Below are 20105 nucleotides of genomic sequence, written 5' to 3' on the forward strand. Positions count from 1 at the left end.
CCCTACCGGGCTCAAGCGGTCATTTACACACAAAAACCCCTCCCACGAGACTCATCCGCGCCAATCATGGTACGAGTTTGCTGCCGATGAAATACCGTACCGAGCATATCCCAAGTACTCACGACCAGGTAATCTTACACGGTATTTTCCGTTCGTCGACCAAATATAAGAGGGTGGAAGCTACCCCGCGATTCCATTACTTTGGTAGAAAAAAGGGAAGGAGGTAAGGAGGGATGGTACGAAGAGGGGTGGCTTCCACTTTACGCGTGTGCGGCTATCTTGGCACTTGAATGTCATCCGGACGAGAGTTCAAATCTCCCCGGCTTACGTATCGCACCCTTCCTTGCTTGAGAAGATATAAGCATATATGGCCGGAGCCTGGTGAGGGGTTGGGAATCTATTGTAAATGATGGATTCCCGCTCTGCTCTTTGCTCGTCACGGTGTTCGGATGAAAAATAAAATAAAAATAAAACAAAAAAAAAGCCCAATAGGCAGGTGTTTGGTAAGTAGATAGCAAAGACCCTTGATTTGCGTTTGTGTTATCTACCTAGCCTCCAGCGTGACTTTCATCGGTGCCTGAGCCTGGGTACCGATCCCGAAACCATCATATCAAGTTCAAATGCAAATTCCACCTGCCTACCTCTACAGCTTCCCACCTGCCTACCAAGCAGCTTCACAATCGTGTGTTCCCAACTGATACGTAGACTAGAGGTAGTGGTAGTCGTGCACAGATGAAAATGACGAGTCAAGCTGAAACACCCCTTCCATACTTAGCGCACACAGGACCTTAGATTGGGTTTGGGACGACCTAACAGGCAGGTCAAGACCAGGCCAAGGCCAACTGTTGACCTTTGTGTGTAAACGTTGGTTTCGGATCTCATTCATTTGAAAAGGCCAATGCTCTCGAGGTCGTCATGTAGGGAATCCGATGATGGACACGCAGCGTGCCTGCTCATGAAACCTTCTCGTGGGTAAGTGAGCCAAGCTGGGAAGAAGGGGCAATGGAGTAAGCATAACAACGTGGAAGTCACGAAAGTATAGGTGCATCGCAAATGAAGGTCAAGTTAAAAGGACAACACATTAGAGTAGAGAGTAGAGGGAAGGTGTTCAAGAATGCAGATTCGTCATTCATTTCTTCGCAATCGGGCACCAGCAAAGCAGCATGGTAACATCCAGAACACTAAGTGAATCAACACCTATCACCACCGATGTCTACCTAATGGGAACCCTCAGTCTAGACTTCTAGCCTCATCTCTCTTCTACAAACGGTGGTTGATTCTACCTCACTCACCCCCAACTGAAGGTATTAATCAAGACCAATCGAGAACGGGGAAAAGGGCAAAAGAACTAAACTTATAAAAAGCAGAGAGTCAAACGATCGAGAAGGATAGATAGAAACATTTCCATGTACACAATCGATAGAGCAGAGAAGACAGCGGGGAGCATGAGAGCATCAGAGTACCTTAAAGAAGAGAAGAAGAAAAAAAACCGCTACCAAACTACCGCTTCAACTATGGGAATAGGATAGGTACAGACCTAAAGAGCTTTGAAACATATCCGTTTCCTAGTGTGGTTTCCAGGTTTCCTAGTGGTTTCCGTTTCCGTTTTCGTTCGTTCGTCTCTAATGTACGAACTGGACTGAACTGAACTTTTACGGAACAAAAAAAGAAACGATCACAAAGAAAGTTCTCATTCATTTGCTCCGTGAAAGTTAAAAAAAGTCCATAGGAAAACCGAAACCAAACCAAACCAAACCAAACCAAACCTACGTTTCTGCCTTCCAAGCATTCCCAACCAACCAAACAACCATCCATCGAACTCTCTATTGTACGTACTCATCCACATCACATTTACACAAGCAAATAAACTACCCATTCCTTCCACTTCACCACTTGACGCCACAAAGATTCGGAATTAGATCCAAAATCAGGCCTGTCCACCACCTCCACCATCCTGCTGCTGCTGACCATGATGACCGGAAGAACCACCACCACCATGAATGACCTGTTTAACCTTCTCTCCCTTCCTCTGCTTAATGACAAACTCAGACATGATCTGGATATGATCCGCAGGGAAATGGTAGTTAGGGAAACCAGGAACCCTCTTCAGATGGTTCTGATCAGGAGGACCGAGAAGCTCGACCACCTCAAGCGTGTTGGTCGAATACCAGATATAATCAATGACCTCCTGGAAGCCGGGGACGTAGTTCGTGAAGGACAGCTCGTCGGGCGTGCCGTTGAGATGGACGTACGCAGACCGCATGCTAAACGGGTGGGCAACGCCGTCGCGCGTGAAGTTGCCGTACTGGTGGTTGCCAAAGTCGGAATGCTCGGGTGTGACGCGACCCATAGAAAGCAATTCGTAGACGGAGGATTCCTGGGTTGAGTTGTAATCGCCGCAGACGAGAAGGGGAATATCTGTGTTAGAGCGGTATTCCTGCGAGGGGCCCGGCTCGGGCATCTCGGGTTTCGGAATGTCGCTTTCGACCGAGACAGATTGCGGGATCTGGATGCCGCGCTTGTCCTTCAGGGGTTGCCAGCGGACATACTTCTCGGCATACTTGGTGATATTCTCCATGAGAATGGCCGTCTGGACAAGCTTGACGTCGGCTAGTGTTGGCTCCCATGCCAGATGCGTGTTGGCGACAATAATCCTTGCACCCGTGCGCCTGCTCTCAAAGAAGCAGACAATGCCGATATTGTCCTTGGGCATGACCCGGTTGAAAATATCATGCTGGTTCTTCATGTCGGGACGGTTGATGGCGATGTTGGCGTAGTCGATAAGCTGCTTATCGAGCAGGATCCACTTGCTTCCCTTGTAGAAGATGGCGCATCCATCTACTGCTGCCGCATCCTTCTCGTTCATGGTCTTGGCCTTGGGCCGTGGCCAGTGGACACCCTTGTAGTCATTCTGAGCAAGCTCCGGACTGAAGAAATCCCTAAAGACGTCCGTGGCAATCTCCTGCAGACACAGCATGTCGACGTCCCTGTCCCGAATTTCCTGGAGAATCCGCTCCTTCCGGTACTCCCATGAAAGCGCTCCGGTAGGCGTGTAACCGTACATGGTGGTTGTCGCGAACTTGTCGCATAGGATATTCCAGGTCATCACCTTGATCCGCTCAAGACTGGGTGATACGTCTTCTTGTACGACAATGGGCTTCCGAGGACTGGGCGGAAGAGGAACTGCAATAAGTGGGTTAGCATGACATCGGTTACGGGCTACAAATGTGGTACTCACCTGGTGCTTGCTCAAGGAGGGTATTGATCAAGCTCTTTGTTCCACGTTCCACAACTTCCTCCCTTACAGCCGGGTTGATGGGGTTTCCTTCGATACCGAGGATGTCCAGCTTGTAAAGCGAGCCTAGTTCGTGCGGCAGATCTCTAATCTGGTTGTCGAAAAGGAGCAGTCTCTCGAGGCTGGTGCACATGCCAATCTCCGGGGGAAGCTCGGAAAGAAGGTTGTTGGACGCTTCTAAAATCTTGAGGTGACGCAGTTTGCCGATCTCGGCAGGCAAGAACGTTAATCGATTGGAGGCAATATAGAGCTCTACCAAGAAGTCATAGCTGAACAGCGCCGAGGAAAGAGCGCGCAGTCCCTGACCACTCATGTCCAGGTTGTGCCAGTCTTGTCTTCTATTCCTCTTTTCCACTTGGTAGGGTCTTCTCCTAACTTCCTCCTCGGTTTCACCAGAGGCGTTTGTGCCACCCGCGGTCAGGGCGCCTCCTATCCCCTTGTTTTCGGGCGCCTTAAGCCGCGCGTAGTAGTGAGGTTGGTGCTGCTCCGTCATTGCAGAATGTGCGCGGTCCGACTCTTCCTTTAGCCGCATTTGTCTTTGCCAATGCTCGTTGGCAGGCTGCTCGGCCGGACCGCCCCTCGCGGCGACCGAGTGGCCGTTCTGGAGGTTATTGGTGGTGTAAGGGCTCGCGTTGGCCATGATGCCACTTGAGAAGTTCGAATGGCTCATCAGGTCGTTCCTGGCGCCGTGCCCCGAATGGCCGGCCTGGAGGACCTGGTGGTGTGCATTGTGCCCCTGGTGTGGATGACCTTGCTGTGGTACATGGTTGAAGTACATGGGAATGTTGGGTTGTCGGCCTGGGGCGGCGCCATTGAGTCGGGGGTTGTGCCCCTGCGGCTGGTTATGGCCGTACATGCCTCGGTTGTTTTGGTTCGCAGGGCCGTGGGCGGGGTTGGCTTGTTGGGCGGTGGCTGGCTGGGCGGCGGAGGGGTCGGCGATAAACTGGTTGAGTAAGGAATTCAGGAGAAGTCCCGTCGCAATGTTGTTGTTAGAGGCGAACTGGGCGGGCAGAGGGGTCGAGAAGGACTGCTGCATATAGCGGTGACCATCTGCCATCTAGCGACGACGAATGGCGAGCAGGCCTGTTGTGGTTGTGGGGTCGGGCGCGAGGGTCGCGCGAGAAACAGCTATCGAGGTCGACCAGGTTCGTGGAGTCGATGTTGTCGGGAAGCGGAAAAGGAAAGTTGGCATGGAGCACAGCAGTCTCTTCTTCGGGCATGGATGCAGTGTCCTAAGCGTCTGCCGTGATGGGGGATGGTGTCAGACGATCAGACGGCCATCCAGCAACGACAGCAGCGCAACAGCACAGCAGGCAGCGGGGGAGCAAGAGCTGATACTGTAGTCGTAGCAGCGCAACAAGGAAGGGACCGCACGTGGAGTGCCGCGAGGATAGCTTGACGAGCGCGGTGAGTGTTCGCTGAACCGTCGATCGTCTCGGGGAGAGAAAGGTGACGTCGTCGCTTGTAAGTGGTATTCGGGTGGGATCCGTGCGGTTGGGTGCCGTTCAGTTCTTCCCGAAGAGGGGTGTTTGAAAGGGAGAAGGGGGAGGCGAGCTTGACGGTCGACGCAAATTTAACGGTTTTCTAATCGTATGTAGTGATTCGAATGTACAAGCCTAAGCACGGGAGCAACAGACGAGGCAAAAAATTAGTTATGGAACCACAACTGATAGTGAGCAAAGGGGTATGTATCACGCGCGGTGAGGTGGATGAGAGAGGAATAGCACCACCTTGGCTGGAAGAGGAGCTTGGTCTTTTGGTAAGAACAGGCCAGGGAGGGACAAGAAGGAGAACAAGATCAGATAAGATTGCAATGCGCCGCACTGGCAGCTGACCCAAGATAGAGAGAGACTGGAGATAGACTCGATGGCTGGTGGTGGTGTATAGCGGGGTGACGGTGGTGGTGGTGGTGGTGGGAATAGGAGCAATGCCGTGGCCGGGCTGAATGGGCTGGGTGGCACCCGGCTGTGGTGTGGTGTGCTGCTTGTTCCTCCACCTCCACTCTCACTGACTTGCCAACAACCAAGTCTCTCCCATCCACTCGAGGCTATCTTGGCCAAGGCTGGATCCAGGCTGGGGGCAAAGGGGCTAACAGGGACAAGGAAATGCAAAAAAACGTACAGTAATGATTGTGTACACAATGCGTGCTTATTGTCGATACTCGGCCGATAAAACCGTGTTTGCTGGGTGTCGCGCCCGTCAATATATACTCGGGTGAAGATGCTTGTGTTGTGTTGTTGTGTACGGGTTGGTTGGTGGGCTGGGGACGGCGGCGGCGGCGGTCGCTGTCATGTCATTACTAGCCTGGCTGTAACCGGATCCTCCTCTTGCAACTCGTCCTTGGTGGAAGGCCCGGACCCGCCGTTGATGGAGCCCGTGTGCAGAGATAGCAGCCTCCACCTTGGTCCTGCTTACCTAATGTCCAGTGGCTGTGTCACGTGAGGATTTGGACCTTGTTGACATTCTTTGGTTGATTGACCAGAGCTTGGCCAAGCTGCCACCTGGCACGGACCACTTTTCTGGCCCAGAACTTACTGGCAGTGACTGACAAAGGGCTGGCATGGTGAACAGGCGACGGATGATTGACTGTCTTCTCAACCTCAAACTGTTCTTTCCCTCGACCGTCACTTGAACTGTTTGCGTCAACCGATGGTGCCTTCATTACCGCAAACACAAAAACACAAAAAAAAAAACAAAAAAAAAACACAGAGCAAGCGAAACGAGGATAATGGCCACGGCTGTTTCATCAGAATTGCACATTTTCCCGTAGCAGCCAATTTTCATCATCAAAACCAGAGTCATCGTTCCATTCCAGTCACGACTATATCAAACGGACACTCCGATCCTTCTACTTCATTTTCTTATCCATCCAGTTCTTCAGACATGCCCTGTTTCAAGCGGTGTCCATAAACCCGGAGGCTTGTCGGCAAAGTGAAGTTCAGTTCAGCGGGGCCGCGAAATTCAAAATTCAAAGACACTTCCCTCCGGACTGAACCGCTCAACACTCCTTACATTGTTCTACCACTGAATCAAATAAAGGCATGTTAACTTATTCAATCTTCGTTTTCCACTGCGGCAATTTTCGCGGGATCGATTTCGTCTCTTGAGTTCAAGCACTGCCTGACAAACAAAAAGCCCTCGACATCGAAGCTCTGCTTCAACAACAGTGATTCCCGCTTGCAAATATTCCGGCGCCTTTTCTTCCTTCCCCTTCACCTCTTGTTGACTATATCCACCACTCTATATCAGGGGACCCCTTTCCCTTCATGTTCCACTCCGTGTCAAAACCTCCTTTCTTGTTGCCCAGTACGAACAGGCAGACGTATCTCTCAGTCGCAGGTGCCGTTCCACGTGCCAATATGGATACTCCACTGGTCAGTGTAATACACCGCGCCGTGGATGAAATCGTCGTTTGTCTTGCAACTGTCGACAACGAGTTGAGCGGCTGACGCGAGGCTGACAGAGCTGTCAAGTGTCTTGTCACGGGAGCTCTTCAATCCGCCGAAACGAGTGTCAGATAAGAATCATTATTTTCGGCGTGGCAATTGTCCAAGGGGATCACTTACATAATTACACCAATAAATCGCGGAGCCTCTTGAGCAGCTGAGCGCGGCACACTCTTTCGGACCTGGGCCCAAGGATTTGAATCCCTGAAATGCCCGGAGATATTCGATACCCTCAACAAGCACTCCATCTCGGCATCTACCTCATAATCACAATGAAACATAGACACCTCGGCCTTTGTTGAAGGGTACGGCCTGGGATGAAACCTTGCTACCTTGGTCAAGGGCAAAGTCGGAGCGAAAATTTGAGTTAACTTTCTCCGCGTACCGGATGACATCTTGAACGGTGCCCGTGACGTTGACGGTGGCACCGTCCGGAGCAGTCTGAACTGCCCAGACAGGCTTCACCACACTGTAGCCAGGGATGGGACTGTCTCGAGTCGAAAGTGAAGCAGTCGGGACTGCCGCGACGGGGTGAGCCCGGAGTAGAGAGGTAAACAAAACGGCTCCAGACAGAGAGGTAACGAGTGGGGAAAGCATGGTGTGTTCGCTAGCAGAAACAACGATAGTGTCCCGTGGCATGTGCCTATACCCCGGCACAGCCCAACATCGACGACAAATCGTCCTATACGGAACATTACGGCTCGACATTTCAAGTTGATGAATGTTTCCACCCAGAACACGAGTCCAACCTCCTCCAAGCTTCCATAGATGGTTGGAATCCTTCCGTGAGCTTGACATGTCAAGACTGAAAGGCAAACACCACTTCTTTCCGCATCAGAGCCAGTAAGCTGTGGTTTTCCTTTGTGCAAGCATGCCAATGCCCTTGCGAAGGATCCTCTTCCCGTTCTCTCTTAGGTACCCTAGACCCTTTTGTACTACACGTCTTGCTAGGAGAATGATTATCTGACCTTGTATCGCATACCTCTAGGGTAAGAAGTGGTACTAGCACAAACGAGTACATCTGCCGGACTGTCCGAGTGTTCCACGTCTTTTTTTTTATACATCTGGTACATACCTTAGCAAGAGCCTTGACATAGAAATTCAGCTTCAACAACGGTTGCTCTGCCCCAGTTGATTTTCTATCGCCGTATCTTCCTTTAACCTTGCTACTTCTTGCAAACTAAACCTATACCATGCATGTACCCATCGAACTAGCTCCCTAGAGGTATATTCCTCTATTATAGCTCTAGTGAATCCCGATGCCTTTTTAAGACAAACTACCCTCCTAGCTGCCTGGAAAGTACAAGAGACCCGTCTCTACAGGCACGAAGAAAAATACCTCCCGCCCACTTTAACCATCCAGCCATCCTTGGGATGGTAGGCCCGGCCATGTGTATCCGGGGCATCTTCCGTACAACTGTCTGCAACAACCTCAGCGCCGTCGGCAATATCTCCAAAGCTATTAAGCACCTTGTCGTGGTCGGGGTCCTGGACACATGTTAGTTAGCATGAGTGTGTATTAGGTAGGTAGGTAATATACGCCGGAATCAAAGACATGGAGCCAACTGATCACCGAACGTACCAGATTACACCAATAAATAGAAGCCCCCCAATCGCAGCTGACCCGTCCACACTTTTTCTTGCCTGGGCCCATGACTGGGCGTCCAGGAACGCGGCGCAGGTAACTAATTGTCACACGGACATCTGCCTACACTCCTGGGTTTGAAGTTCAATAGAGCCTCAATGCTTGACATCAACCCAACCTCGCCATACAATGCCAGCCTTGCCTCGGCCAGACTATTCGGCCAACAGGCACGGCTGTCACACGGACATTTGCCGGTGACATTCATCAGTCAAACTGCCGACCAGAATTACCGACAGAATGCCACACGGACATCCGCCGGCGACTTTCATCAATTAAACTACCGACCGGAATTACCGACGGGCAACTGGACGAAGGCTGGCATTCAGAAGATCTACTTGTAGGCAGATGAACTAGATAGACTCGCGCCGATGCCTGGCACACAGGGCTCGGTACGTACCAACCTTCTTTGGTATAAGAAGGCCTTAAGGCTCGACCTTCTCATTGAGGTTGAAAGGATCAACAAGGCCTTCGAGACCAAAGTAGTTTATCAGCTGAATTGAACTATTGTTCCAAGCCCAGAATACTGCCCTTGTCACACTAATACTTAGTTTGATAGTCTCTCTGTAGGCGGGAAGCTCTGGATCACAATCGACATTAAAACTAAAAATGTCGTAGTTCGCATGTGCACCGCGGAAGGAAGCATTCTTGGTAGTAAGCTAATCAAGGGTAAAGTCGGAGCGAAAGTTTGGGTTAACCTTCTCAGCGTACTTGATGACTTCTTGGACGGTCCCCGTGACGTTGACGACTGGCCCTCCAGGAGAAGTCTGGATCTCCCAGGTGATATCCCCGATGCTATAGCCGTCAATCTTTGAAGCAGCTGGGAATGCCGCGATAGGAAGAGCCTATCATCGTAGAGGTAAGTGAATTGTTCCTTAAAACCAAAACCATTCGGGGTTTAGCACAAACCTGGAAGAGAGAGATGAGGAAAACAGCTCCGGATGTGATGACGGAGGAGATCATAGTGACGAGTGAGAAGGGCAACGGAGATGATCGTCGATGAAAGCATGATGTTGTGGCTGTCTGGCGATGTCGAAGTGACGGTACTGCCAGGATTGATGAGTTCCGTGTTTGTGCAGAAGGCGATGCGGAGAAGGAAAGCACCTACCTTGACCTCTTGAAAACGCGAGCTGTTCCTTCCATTGTATCTCAGAAGCGAAATTCATTTTATCTTGAGATTTTCCCTTCGCAACACAGGCAGGTGGGATACTTCGAACTACGCGACAAGGAACGGAGATCGCTGCATCAAGACGAATGACATTCTGTCCTCCAATGTTCAATATTTTACCGCATTGTGTTTGGTGCAGAAAATAGAGCTGTTGAAGGCAAACATACTGCCTCGCATGTAAAAACCCAGCGTTGGACGTTAGTGGGTGCCGATGCGCTTTGGTACAAACTGACAAAATAAACGGAATGCCGACCCTAGATCCTGATTGCGAACCGTTCTTTCCCGGTTACGAACTTCTTGTTCAAGTCCTTATTGCCCTTCCGAGTCCCTCCTTTCCCCCCCTTTTCTGTGCCCTCGCCCAGTGGAAGGGATATACAATCCTTCTGCTAGACAGGAAATGGAACAGACTATGAAATGACGTCCATCGTGTTATTCCCTCACCTCAAGCACTTCGTTCCGTGGATCTCTTTACAAAGTTCCAACATGGATGCGACGATGTGTACCTCTAACATACATCGTCGCCTTTAACAGTGATACTCCAATCACCTTCGATACCTCTAGTGGCTCGACCATTGACCTCCCCGCTAGAGTTCTGGCAACCCAAAAGCACATGAGCGGTTCCATAAAGTTGACTGTACTCCGCTGTCACAGAGATGTCGTTTCTCTAACGTAGTAAGCAGGAAAAATAGTCGCCAGTCATGTCTTATACATCTACACATCAAATGGGATGGAAGCAAAGGCTAGCTCAGGTAGGCTTTGACCACTCACCTCGTTGCACCACCAGACAACGGTCTTTTCTTTGCAGCCAAATTGTGTACACACCCCTGGGCCTAGAGTCGCTTCGTTCTCTCTTGGTTGATTGTGTAAATCTTCAATAACTTCTTCGAAAGTCCCCAGATTGGCGGACTTTGTATTCACCCTAAAGCATTCAACCAGGTAGACAAGGTCATAAAAACCCTTGACGAAACCTCCAAGGCTTGGAGTAGATTTCAAGTCGATAGGTGTGTCGTCGCCGAGACCAAAGTCAGAGCGAAAGTCCGGATTCTGTTTCTCTGCGAACTGGATGACCTGCTCAATAGTACCCGTGACGTTCACGGTCGGTCCTCCGGGAGTGGTCTGGATTTCCCAGGTCATAGCTTCAACACGGTATCCGGGGATGGGGCTTTTGGCAAGAGCAGTGGTCGGGACGGCGGCGACCGGGAGGGCTTGGAGCATTGTCGCGGCCAAGATGGCACCGTAGATGATGAATGAGTTGAACATCTTGGTAGAGATTGGCTGGTTTGGGTGTTGAGAAGAAAAGCGCAAGATCTGGATTTGAGATTGGCAGTATGCTGGTGACCACAGTTTGGTATTGGGAGCCCGTGTGTTGAAGTGCTGATGGAGAAGAGAATGTTATTCAAGTGCGTTGGACACTCGTAGATTTATACCTCTGCGTGTCTCAAGCTTGACAGTTTGGCACAGGAACATGTTGTTTCCTCTCCCATGTTTGGGTTTCTGTCAGCTTGCTGCCTTGTTTGACTGTTACGGGTTGGTCAAGGAGGCGGAATTCGGGTATTCAGGTAGAGTATTTCAACTCGGATTCTCCGGTGGCCAAGGGAGGTGTAAATACCGAGAACAGCCCTACGTCACTTGGATCCAAATCCACATTGCGAACGGGGATGCCAACGGGAACATGGCATTAACTGCGCATGTGATTGTTGACCAAACATAACACCTCTAGAACTTAAGAAAAGAAAAGGACAAATACCTAAGGATGAAGGAGAGATGGAAAAGACCGAAGAAAGGAACCTGGAGTCCCAAAAAAAATATAAAAAAAATAAATATAAAAAAAAAACCCGTGAAAGAAAAAACGGAAGTAAAAAGAGGAGAGAAACTGAAAAAGCAGGAAGAGGAAAAGAAGGAAAGGGATTGCTCAATATTGTTGCTAGAGTCCAGTCCTAGGTACACTAGGAGCTACCCTTCATGATAAAACTTCAGACTCTGTAGTCAAGAAAGTCCGGCATGCACCTTATTCATCTGCATGCCTTTTCGTTGCAGAAAGATACATTATAGCTGGCACCCTTTGACGTCCGCAGCGCTATTGATGTAAGCTTCCTGCAGCAGTTTGCAAGTGGCGACACTGCACATGTACTGCAGACCGTGAAAAAAAAACACGTGGCTTGATTTCCCTTTGCCAGTTCTCGAAACATCAACAAGAGTCGTATGGGCTCTATGATTGTGGGCAGCATGGAAAATTTGTGTAGATGTATTGCGGAATCCAAGGTGCCCCTTACCCTCCTTGTTACCTCTATTCAACAATAGATGTTCTAACTAGCACTCCGTCCACTAGAGGTAGTATTTATATTCTCTGTCCTCCATCTATCCGCGTCTGCAGAAAGATTGACCAACCAGATCCCTGGGCACCCGTACCTAACTCGTACTAAAACCTCACTTTCTCCATCCGATACTATTCGGGATGTACGCCCATCTAAGGTTCTTTTTCGCAATCAACTCCTGTGACAAGAACCCTCCAACCATCCGGCATAGAAACGGAGCCTTGAACCCACCCGCGACGATCATGTCCCATGTCGTTTGACGGGTCATCAAATACAACGGGACAACTATCAAGAATGTATTGAGCGCCATCAGCAATGTAGCCGAGTGTGCCAAGTGTCTTTGGCTCGGGGTTCTAAAGTGCAAGTGGAAAGGCCCACACGTTAGTACATCCAGGTCCATGAGGTTGTTATGTAGAGGTAGTTCGGCTGTTCAGGAGGAGCCATATTGTTAATTCGATCACGTACGTCATTGCACCACCAAATAGATGAATCCGCTGAACAGCTGACCCGCCCGCAGTTGCTTGGTCCTGGGCCGTTGACTGGTTGGCCTTTGACTCCACGGAGGTGTCCAATGCCAATCCCGATAGCCCATCTATGAGCGTAGTACCGGTCTGCTTCACCGCAACTATATGTAGCAGCGGAGAATATGTTGGAGGTAGAAGCGTCGTTAACCTGCTCAAGAAGAACGATCTTCTTTTTTTCAACGTATCGTATAGCCTGCTTAATAGTCCCCGTGATATTGACGGTGCCCGAATCAGTCTGGAACTCCCAGGTGATGTCTTCGATACCCTAACCGGGGATGGGGCCTTCAAGGCTTGGAGCAGCTCTACTTGCGATCTTGGGCATCGCGCTAACAGGAAGGACCTATGATCATCAGCAAGTAACTCAAGATGAGGGAAGTGACTCTTAAGAGCCTGGCTCTTACCTGGAGCATGGCCAAAGTGGCACCCAAGGTCGAGTAGAGCATGGTGACTTTGGAGCTGGCGGAAAGAAGGTCAATTATGAGTGGATACAACTGTTTGGTGAAGAAGCCGATGATGATGGGAAGAAAAACCTGCTAACCTCCTCGAATACGGGGAAGGGTCGTTTATTTATACGTCTGTTCTAGCATAACCACGCTTGAGAGGCAGGTACGGTACCTGAGGGACCCGTCTCAAATAGATTGACTAATTCGGGATCTTTTCAGCAAACGGCTTCATACCTAAACGGAGTGGCCGGCCTGATATTTCCGTTATAGATCCCAGCTTGGTATAAAAATACAAATTGATGCCACACGTCACACAGCCCAAGCTGCCCTTGCGAGCGGATGAGCCCAGGACAGTCGTGTGATGGGCCTATCACCGCTTCCCAAGCCACGGTCACCACGGCCACCATCGCTCCTAACCAAATGTATAAAAATCCATCACTTGACTTCGTTCAAAGGTAATGACGTCGTTACACAGTCTCTACACCATGATCAAGCTGCCCTTCCCTACTAGTTCTATACCCTCATGGACCAGGGCAAGAGCCATCATAAGGCTCCCGAACGAGGACACTCCAACCGTCATTCATGACAGCGCGACCCATGGTCCAAAAGAAACCAAGTTCAACATCAAAAACACTGGGACAGCCGTCAAGGACAGCTTGAGCGCCATCAGCAATGCTGCTATAGCTCTCGAGTTCCTTTGTCTCTGCGTTCTAAAATGCAAAATTGGTAGAAAACCCACGAGTTAGTAAGTCCAAGTCTAACAGCGGTATTTTCTTTTTGGCTCACATAGCAAAACAGTAAGTAGGTAGGAAGTGCCATGATTGTACCAAAGAACAAGACGGGACATACATCGTTGCACCAGTATATGGCGGATTCGCCCCAGCAGCTGACGCGCCCGCAATTCCCCGGTCCGGGACCGTTGGCCGGCTTGCCCGGGACGCCGCGGAGGTACTTGATGCCTATCTTGATGTAGGGTACCTTGGCCTCAACCTTCGCGTCGTCAATACTGTTCAGGCATTGCACCTCACGAAGATCAATTTGCCGAGCTTCGGGGCGCATGCTTGGTGATGAAGCATCGACACTTTTGTTGAGTGTAATGTTGTTTTCCAAAACGTATTGCATCACCTGCTGAACAGTGCCCGTGATGTTGACGGCGGTGCCGGGGCCAGTCGAGATCTCCCAGGTGATGTCTTCGATACCGTAACCAGCGACGGGTTTGGGGCCATTAGGGCTGGAACTCCTGAGAGCACTCTTGTCTGCAACATGAATGGTAGGGATTGCGCCAACAATAGGGACCTATAGGTAGATCGAAACATATAAGGTAAGTTAAGATTCATCTGGAAGGAAGTGACTGTGATATTCTGGCTCTCACCTGCAACAGAGCGAGAACGGCGGCAGATACGAAGGTCGAGTAGAGCATTATTAGCAAAATACGGTTCCTTCAGCGGCGGAGGTTGGGAAGTGTATTATCATGAGTATCAGAGTTCGGGCCTGCGTTAGTCCGTTGTTGCTCTGTATGATACGGGAGAAGTTGATGAAGATAAAAGCGGGAAACTGAGTGAGGTATCCTCCTTGAAGAAGAGAACTGTTCATACATTTATATGTCCGGTAATTTTAGACGCATCATGCGGTCGAAGTCCGCCTTCTCTCAGTGTTTCATCAAGGACGCCCGAATAAATGCACCGCACAAATGTACTAAATCACGTATCGTGAGATGTCTTCAGTAGGCGTAGGTTCTGTGGTCGTAACCTACAAACAAGCAAACTGTTCTCGAAAGTACGTTTCTGTGTCAATAAATGCGTTGGTGGCGTAAGCTTGGCATCAAAACGCGAAATAGTGTTGCAAAACGACAAAACCGAGTGGCAAATCAAATAGTAAACTCACACAAAGTTCTAGTAACGAGTTTGGTTTGCGGGATCAATTGTAGAAACCTCGAACAACACGCCCCATAGCCACTTCCAAAACCACCGCCTCCATCGCTTCTGACGAAGACACTACCTTACACATCACTTGACTTCGGAATCCATAGGCAGTAACGTCTTCAAAAGTCTTACATCACAGCCGCGCGCCCAGTTCAACAATCCTCCCCTAATTGAAGGTTTTGCCGTATTGCGCTTGCGCACTATATACTGTAAATAATTTCAAGGTATATAGTCTTATTGTTAGGAGATCCAAAGAAGCGAGTAGTGATGGTAATCTAAACAAGGTCGGAAGGCTGCATATGGATGAAGTACTTGTGGGAGCCGCCGGGCCGGTACCGAATGGAGATCCGGACGAACCGAGACGGAGAGTTGAGATAAAGCTTGGTGTTCCTTTAATTCCAACTTTGAACCAACCTCTGTTCCTCCAAACATTTCCAGAGACGGTCGAGAAAAGGTCATTAACAGAAGAATAATTTTGGTTCTAACATTCATGTTGTAGGCTACATAAGCAGCATGAACTTTGAAGGTAGAAGGTAGATGTATTCTGCACACAGCCCATTGTCCCTTGTCCTTAGCAATTATGGCATCTCTACCTACCGCAACGCTCCAACCGTCCCGCATAGAATGGGAGCCCTGAAGGCCCTCGGGCTCCCACAGATTCTCTATATATCCGTCGTCCATAGGATAATGCGGGCAATTATCGAAAATGACTTGAGCGCCATCGGCAATGTAGCTAAAGCTGTCGAGTTCCTTTGGCTCGCGGTTCTAAACGGAAAAGTAGTAAGACCCAGGCGTTAGTAAGTTCGCGATCTTATAGTTCTGATGGTCAGGCTAAGGCATGGTGCCCGAGTACATACCTCGTTGCACCACCAAATAGCCGCCCTATATGAACAGATAACCCGCCCGCAATTACCTGGGCCAGGGCCGTTCAATGGCTTGCTTGTAACTTTCCGGAGGTGCAAAATCCCCCACTTGATGGCGTCTTTCCGAGCCAAATTCTCTTGTAGGCCCCCGTCCTTAGTATTACAAGCAAGGCTGGAATCCTCATCGTCCCGATGACTACCGGAGAATACGTTAGAGGAAGAAAGATTATTATTCTGTTTAAGAACGATCTTGTTCTTCTCAGCGTATTGCATCATCTGTTGAATATTCCCGGTGACGTTGAAGGTGGTGCCGGAATCAGTCTGGAGTTCCCAGGTGATATCCTCGATACCGTAGCCAGGCATGGGACCTTTGTGGCCCGGAGCAGCCCTGCCTGCGATCTTCGGCATTGATTGGGCAGGGAGGACCTGTAAACACGTAGTAGGGTAGGTTAGAACTCGTATCGACCAACGGAAAGAAGTCATCAGGAGAATGGGTCTGGCTCTTACCTACAGCATGGCCAGAGCCGTACCGGAAACAAAGGTCGAGTAGAGCATTATGGCTTTGGGTGGAAAGTGTTGAAGTTCAGGCTGGGGTTATCTGTGTGGTTGGTCTGTAAGAAGGTAATGCTGGTGAGAAGTTGATGGAGATAGAAGGGGAACACACTTCGAAGACGAGAACTTGGTCGTTCCTTTATATGTCTTTTTTTTTTTTTTTTTTTTTTTTTTTTTTTTTTTTTTTTTAGATTCAGCGTCTGATCAAAATCTGACTTCTGCCTCCACTGTCATCGTGGATCAACGGGTAAGTGCAAGCCTGAAACACGTATCCCAAAAAAAGGGAACGGACCAGGCGAGTGTCTATGCAGCGTAAAGTGATACCTAGTGACTCGTTTCCAACAGATTTCACGTTGAGAGTCGTAACCTTCCTCTAACAGGCAAACTGCTTCGGTATGTGCGTTCCCCTGCTAGTATATGCGTTAGCAATGTGAACGTGGTATAAAAATAGGGAATAATCGAGTTGGTGACCGGTGAATCTACCAAGTGGGCGACGAGTATGGTGCTGCTTTTGGGACCTCGTACAAGGACGTTGAACGGGACGTCCCATCACCGCTTTCCAAACAACTATTACTATCAATACCGCTCTTGACCAAGGCATTAAACATCCGTTGGCCAGAGGGGTCCAACACAGTGGCGTCGTCAAATGATCATAACGAAACGCACAATTCAGCCGTCCTCCCTTTCCCGTATCACCCTATCGTGCTTGCCGGGCGGAGCGGGCAAGCAACATCTACCCATGTCCAACGCCGGCCCGATATTATTACACTTCGCAACGACGTTGTGATCCCAGTTCAATAGGTCATTCAACAACACCTAACCGTGTAATGGAGATATTGCTAGAGCCTCCACGGCTATAGGGACGGACATTCAGAAAAACTTTGCGCGGTATCCTGGCTATCGTCAGACACTTAATCTGAAATAGTTAGCAGGTGTCCGTGTGAATAGCATATGTAGGTAGGAAGGGAGAAAACACGCGAGAAGAACGTTGGACGATAATCCTACCTACGTAGCGAAACGAAAGGTAGGCATACAAGTAGTCCCACCCATCTCGACAGTCCACATCATGATGTCTCACAATACCACTCAAAGGGACTGGCATGGCAGGTGGAAAGCCTTTAATACCCGCGGACAGGGTGAAAATAGAATGATCAGGGATATATCGCCAGTGACCTTTCGGCCATAGCTACCGTACCTCTGTCATGTCGACATCGACGGGCAAGCCCAAACTCCTTGTCCTTGAGCTTTATACTGTAGGCAAGTCTCTCGCTTTACACCACCCAGACAATCCGACATGCTGCGCGCCCTTTAACACTTGTCCTTCCTGATAATTACATTCCAGTGATCCGTCATAAAGATTTGGCCTCTGACCTGCAACGTATACCAGAGTCCACCACCGCCACAACTGCCGACGAGGGACTCGGCAGCCCATGCGATGGAACCGAAAGAGTCAAGTATCTTGGTATAGGTGCTCTGGAGGCAGAAAGGTATTAGTTATATTCCGCTAAACCGCAACAAATGGGAAGATCTTTAACATACATCGTTGCACCAGTAAATGGCTGAGTTGTATGAACAGCTGACCCGAGCACAGTTTCCTGGGCCTGGGCCGCCCTTTGGCTGGCCAGGGACGCCCCTCAGGTACTTAATCCCCTCGAGGATGGTTTGCCCAGTAGCATAGTCACCGCCCCAATCGCAATGAATCGACTCGATGGAGTATCCGCGAGACGCGACGGGTGCAGCGAGGGAAGTGCTGTTGTCAGAGTCGCCAAGGCCGAAATCAGAGACAAAGCTCGGGTTGATTTTCTCCAGTTCCTCGTAGACGTTCTGGACGGTGCCAGCGACATCGACGGTAGGACCTCCGGGAGTGGTTTCAACCTCCCAAACGAGCACCTCGATGCCGTAGCCAGGAATGGGCGAAGCATCCATGTTGGAAATGGTTGGCATGGCGACAGCAGGGAGAACCTGTAGTGAGAAGTGTCAGTAAGAGATGTGGCAAAGTGTCTCAAGGTTTGAACATACCTGTAGCATGGCCAAGATGGCTCCAGAACTGATGACGGAGGCGAGCATGATGATGGTGATTTTTGACTCAAATTCCCCGGTTTGTGATGTCCGTGAAGTTGTTGAAGATGATCAGAACATCTCAACGTTGAACTTGTCGTCCCTTTTATACTCCGAAAAGAGGGTCATCGGCGAAGGGTTTCTTACTCTGCCCACTTTGTTGACTCCTCGGTTGCCGTATCCAGACCAGCACCAGACGGTGTCCTAGGTGGGCCGTTGTTGCTTTTGTGCATGGTAGGACAAATAGTTCTGGCTTCGGCGTGCAAACAGCATCCTCGAGCAAGACGCTGGAAAAAGGGAATGCTCGACAATGCGACGTTCAGTGTGATGGCGAAGTTCAGATGAGGAGGTGATGCTGAACCGAGTTGCAAGCGCGACAGTACTCACAGTGTAGATGGAATCCACGACTCATTATGCCTGTCATCCAGCGGCTAAGTGTCTGATGGATTCACTTGTTGTCCTAGAATGGTTAGAGTTTGGGAGCCGCATGCGAAAAAGCAAGCCTCGACTTGGAATGGCCGGGCTCAACTGTTCAAGGGACGGATACAAGGCACATCTCTTGGGCAATCTCGCACGGGCTGATGGGCAAGATATCGTGGGGTGAGTCAGATGAGATCCGGTTGTCGCTCTAAATCCCATGCATTGGAGACAAACAATTCATTCGAAGCAAAGGCAGTGAGTGATGCTGGGACAAGAGACCCCATGTGAAAGCCAACTGGCATATCGAAGGAAAGGATGCCTTCAATCGCCATCACCATTGTTTTGAACCATCAAGAGTCTCGGCTGTTTCTCGGAATATCGACGGGAGACTTCCAAGACCGACTTTCGGTGATTCTCTCGGCTGAGAAAGAATGTACTTGGAAGGTAGTCGGGGATCGTGTAACGAAAAGGAGGATGGGCCTTTAACAGCGCCAGGGCAAATCCAGGCGGGCAGACGGTAGCGCCATAACAGGTCCACTTGGGAACGTGGGTCAGGGCGTCTCCATGTTGATGGGTGGAAATGCACATTGCCTTCACCTCGGCAGAACGAAAGAAGAGACTTGAGCAGGACAAACAAGAGGATCGTAAGAGCGTGATTGGCACACTTTCGTTGCAAGAATCCAGGCTTGTCGGCTCAGTTGATGTTTTGTGAAGAATGGGAGGAAGGAGGACATGGCAGTCAGTTGGAGAATCGAGAGGTTGGGACCGATGGCCGTGCCAGGCATGCTAGGGGTGTGGAGACATGTACAACAAATACTTATGTATGAATCTGCTGTCAATGGTCGGTTGGCGGGTCTCTGACGGTTTGACCACAAGGTAAGGTGCAAAGTTGAAGCATTTCATGAAGGAAATTTTCAGTGCGCGCTGCAGTTGCTTCCTTCCTTTTCTTCTTCAAAGAGACTGAGCATGGTGACGCAATTTCCACGGCCCCGATTTCGGTTGATGTGGACGGGCAGAACGTTCAAGTTCGTTTGCCACCCTGCAAAGCTTCAAAATGAAGGCACACACACCCTTTCCTACCTCCACCGAATTCGCTACCCTTGAATCTTCCTCCAACACCGTGATTGCCGCCAACATCCAGTCCCAACGACGAATCGACGTCGAGAACCGAAGTCATGGCTTTTCACTTTGGAGTCAAAGAACTGGGCAAACTGACTTCAGCCTCAATGTTCTTTCCCAATGACAGGCCAGAACCAGCAGTCTCACACCAGTCTCGCTGATTCGACAATGGTTCAACCCACCCTCAACCTCGAGAAATATTAAACAAGCGCATTGACGAACACAAGGCCAATATTCTTGGGATTCTATGGCCTCCTGGACCAGGTTGCCGCATACCCGCAACACAAGACAAATACCTTACGTATCTGCATTCGCTTCTGCTTCGAGCCTTGGACTTG

The 20105-nt window shown here is 49.9% G+C and overlaps 7 protein-coding genes across 7 annotated transcripts; all 7 read right to left on the reverse strand.

Annotated features, from left to right (window-relative positions):
• Nucleotides 1-510: 510 nt before the first annotated feature.
• SMAC4_09140 (uncharacterized protein) lies at nt 511-5661 on the reverse strand. Its single transcript, XM_003345114.2, has 3 exons — nt 5417-5661; nt 3239-4911; nt 511-3183 (listed from the first exon to the last, which is right to left on the reverse strand). The coding sequence occupies exons 2-3, from the start codon at nt 4350-4352 to the stop codon at nt 1928-1930; spliced, it is 2370 nt and encodes a 789-aa protein (XP_003345162.1). The 5' UTR covers nt 4353-4911; nt 5417-5661; the 3' UTR covers nt 511-1927.
• A 1347-nt stretch (nt 5662-7008) lies between these two features.
• SMAC4_13341 (uncharacterized protein) lies at nt 7009-7338 on the reverse strand (the record flags this gene model as incomplete). The annotated part of the gene is made up of 1 exon (XM_066091379.1): nt 7009-7338. One exon carries the CDS (start codon nt 7336-7338, stop codon nt 7009-7011), a length of 330 nt encoding a protein of 109 aa, XP_065946304.1.
• A 1704-nt stretch (nt 7339-9042) lies between these two features.
• SMAC4_08243 (uncharacterized protein) lies at nt 9043-9346 on the reverse strand (the record flags this gene model as incomplete). Its single annotated transcript, XM_003347210.1, has 2 exons — nt 9043-9228; nt 9293-9346. 2 exons carry the CDS (start codon nt 9344-9346, stop codon nt 9043-9045), a joined length of 240 nt encoding a protein of 79 aa, XP_003347258.1.
• A 916-nt stretch (nt 9347-10262) lies between these two features.
• SMAC4_08242 (uncharacterized protein) lies at nt 10263-10811 on the reverse strand (the record flags this gene model as incomplete). The annotated part of the gene is made up of 1 exon (XM_003347209.1): nt 10263-10811. The coding sequence occupies one exon, from the start codon at nt 10809-10811 to the stop codon at nt 10263-10265; it is 549 nt and encodes a 182-aa protein (XP_003347257.1).
• A 2543-nt stretch (nt 10812-13354) lies between these two features.
• SMAC4_08240 (uncharacterized protein) lies at nt 13355-14253 on the reverse strand (the record flags this gene model as incomplete). Its single annotated transcript, XM_003347208.1, has 3 exons — nt 13355-13543; nt 13683-14129; nt 14206-14253. 3 exons carry the CDS (start codon nt 14251-14253, stop codon nt 13355-13357), a joined length of 684 nt encoding a protein of 227 aa, XP_003347256.1.
• A 1296-nt stretch (nt 14254-15549) lies between these two features.
• Nucleotides 15550-16173, reverse strand: SMAC4_08239 (uncharacterized protein; the record flags this gene model as incomplete). The annotated part of the gene is made up of 2 exons (XM_003347207.2): nt 15550-16006; nt 16130-16173. 2 exons carry the CDS (start codon nt 16171-16173, stop codon nt 15550-15552), a joined length of 501 nt encoding a protein of 166 aa, XP_003347255.2.
• A 1183-nt stretch (nt 16174-17356) lies between these two features.
• SMAC4_08238 (uncharacterized protein) lies at nt 17357-18589 on the reverse strand. Its single transcript, XM_003347206.2, has 3 exons — nt 18190-18589; nt 17710-18132; nt 17357-17643 (listed from the first exon to the last, which is right to left on the reverse strand). Exons 1-3 carry the CDS (start codon nt 18235-18237, stop codon nt 17479-17481), a joined length of 636 nt encoding a protein of 211 aa, XP_003347254.1. The 5' UTR covers nt 18238-18589; the 3' UTR covers nt 17357-17478.
• Between the last annotated feature and the right edge of the window lie 1516 nt (nt 18590-20105).

This window comes from Sordaria macrospora, chromosome 2, assembly GCF_033870435.1.
Source record: "Sordaria macrospora chromosome 2, complete sequence".
NCBI classification, from domain to species: domain Eukaryota; kingdom Fungi; phylum Ascomycota; class Sordariomycetes; order Sordariales; family Sordariaceae; genus Sordaria; species Sordaria macrospora.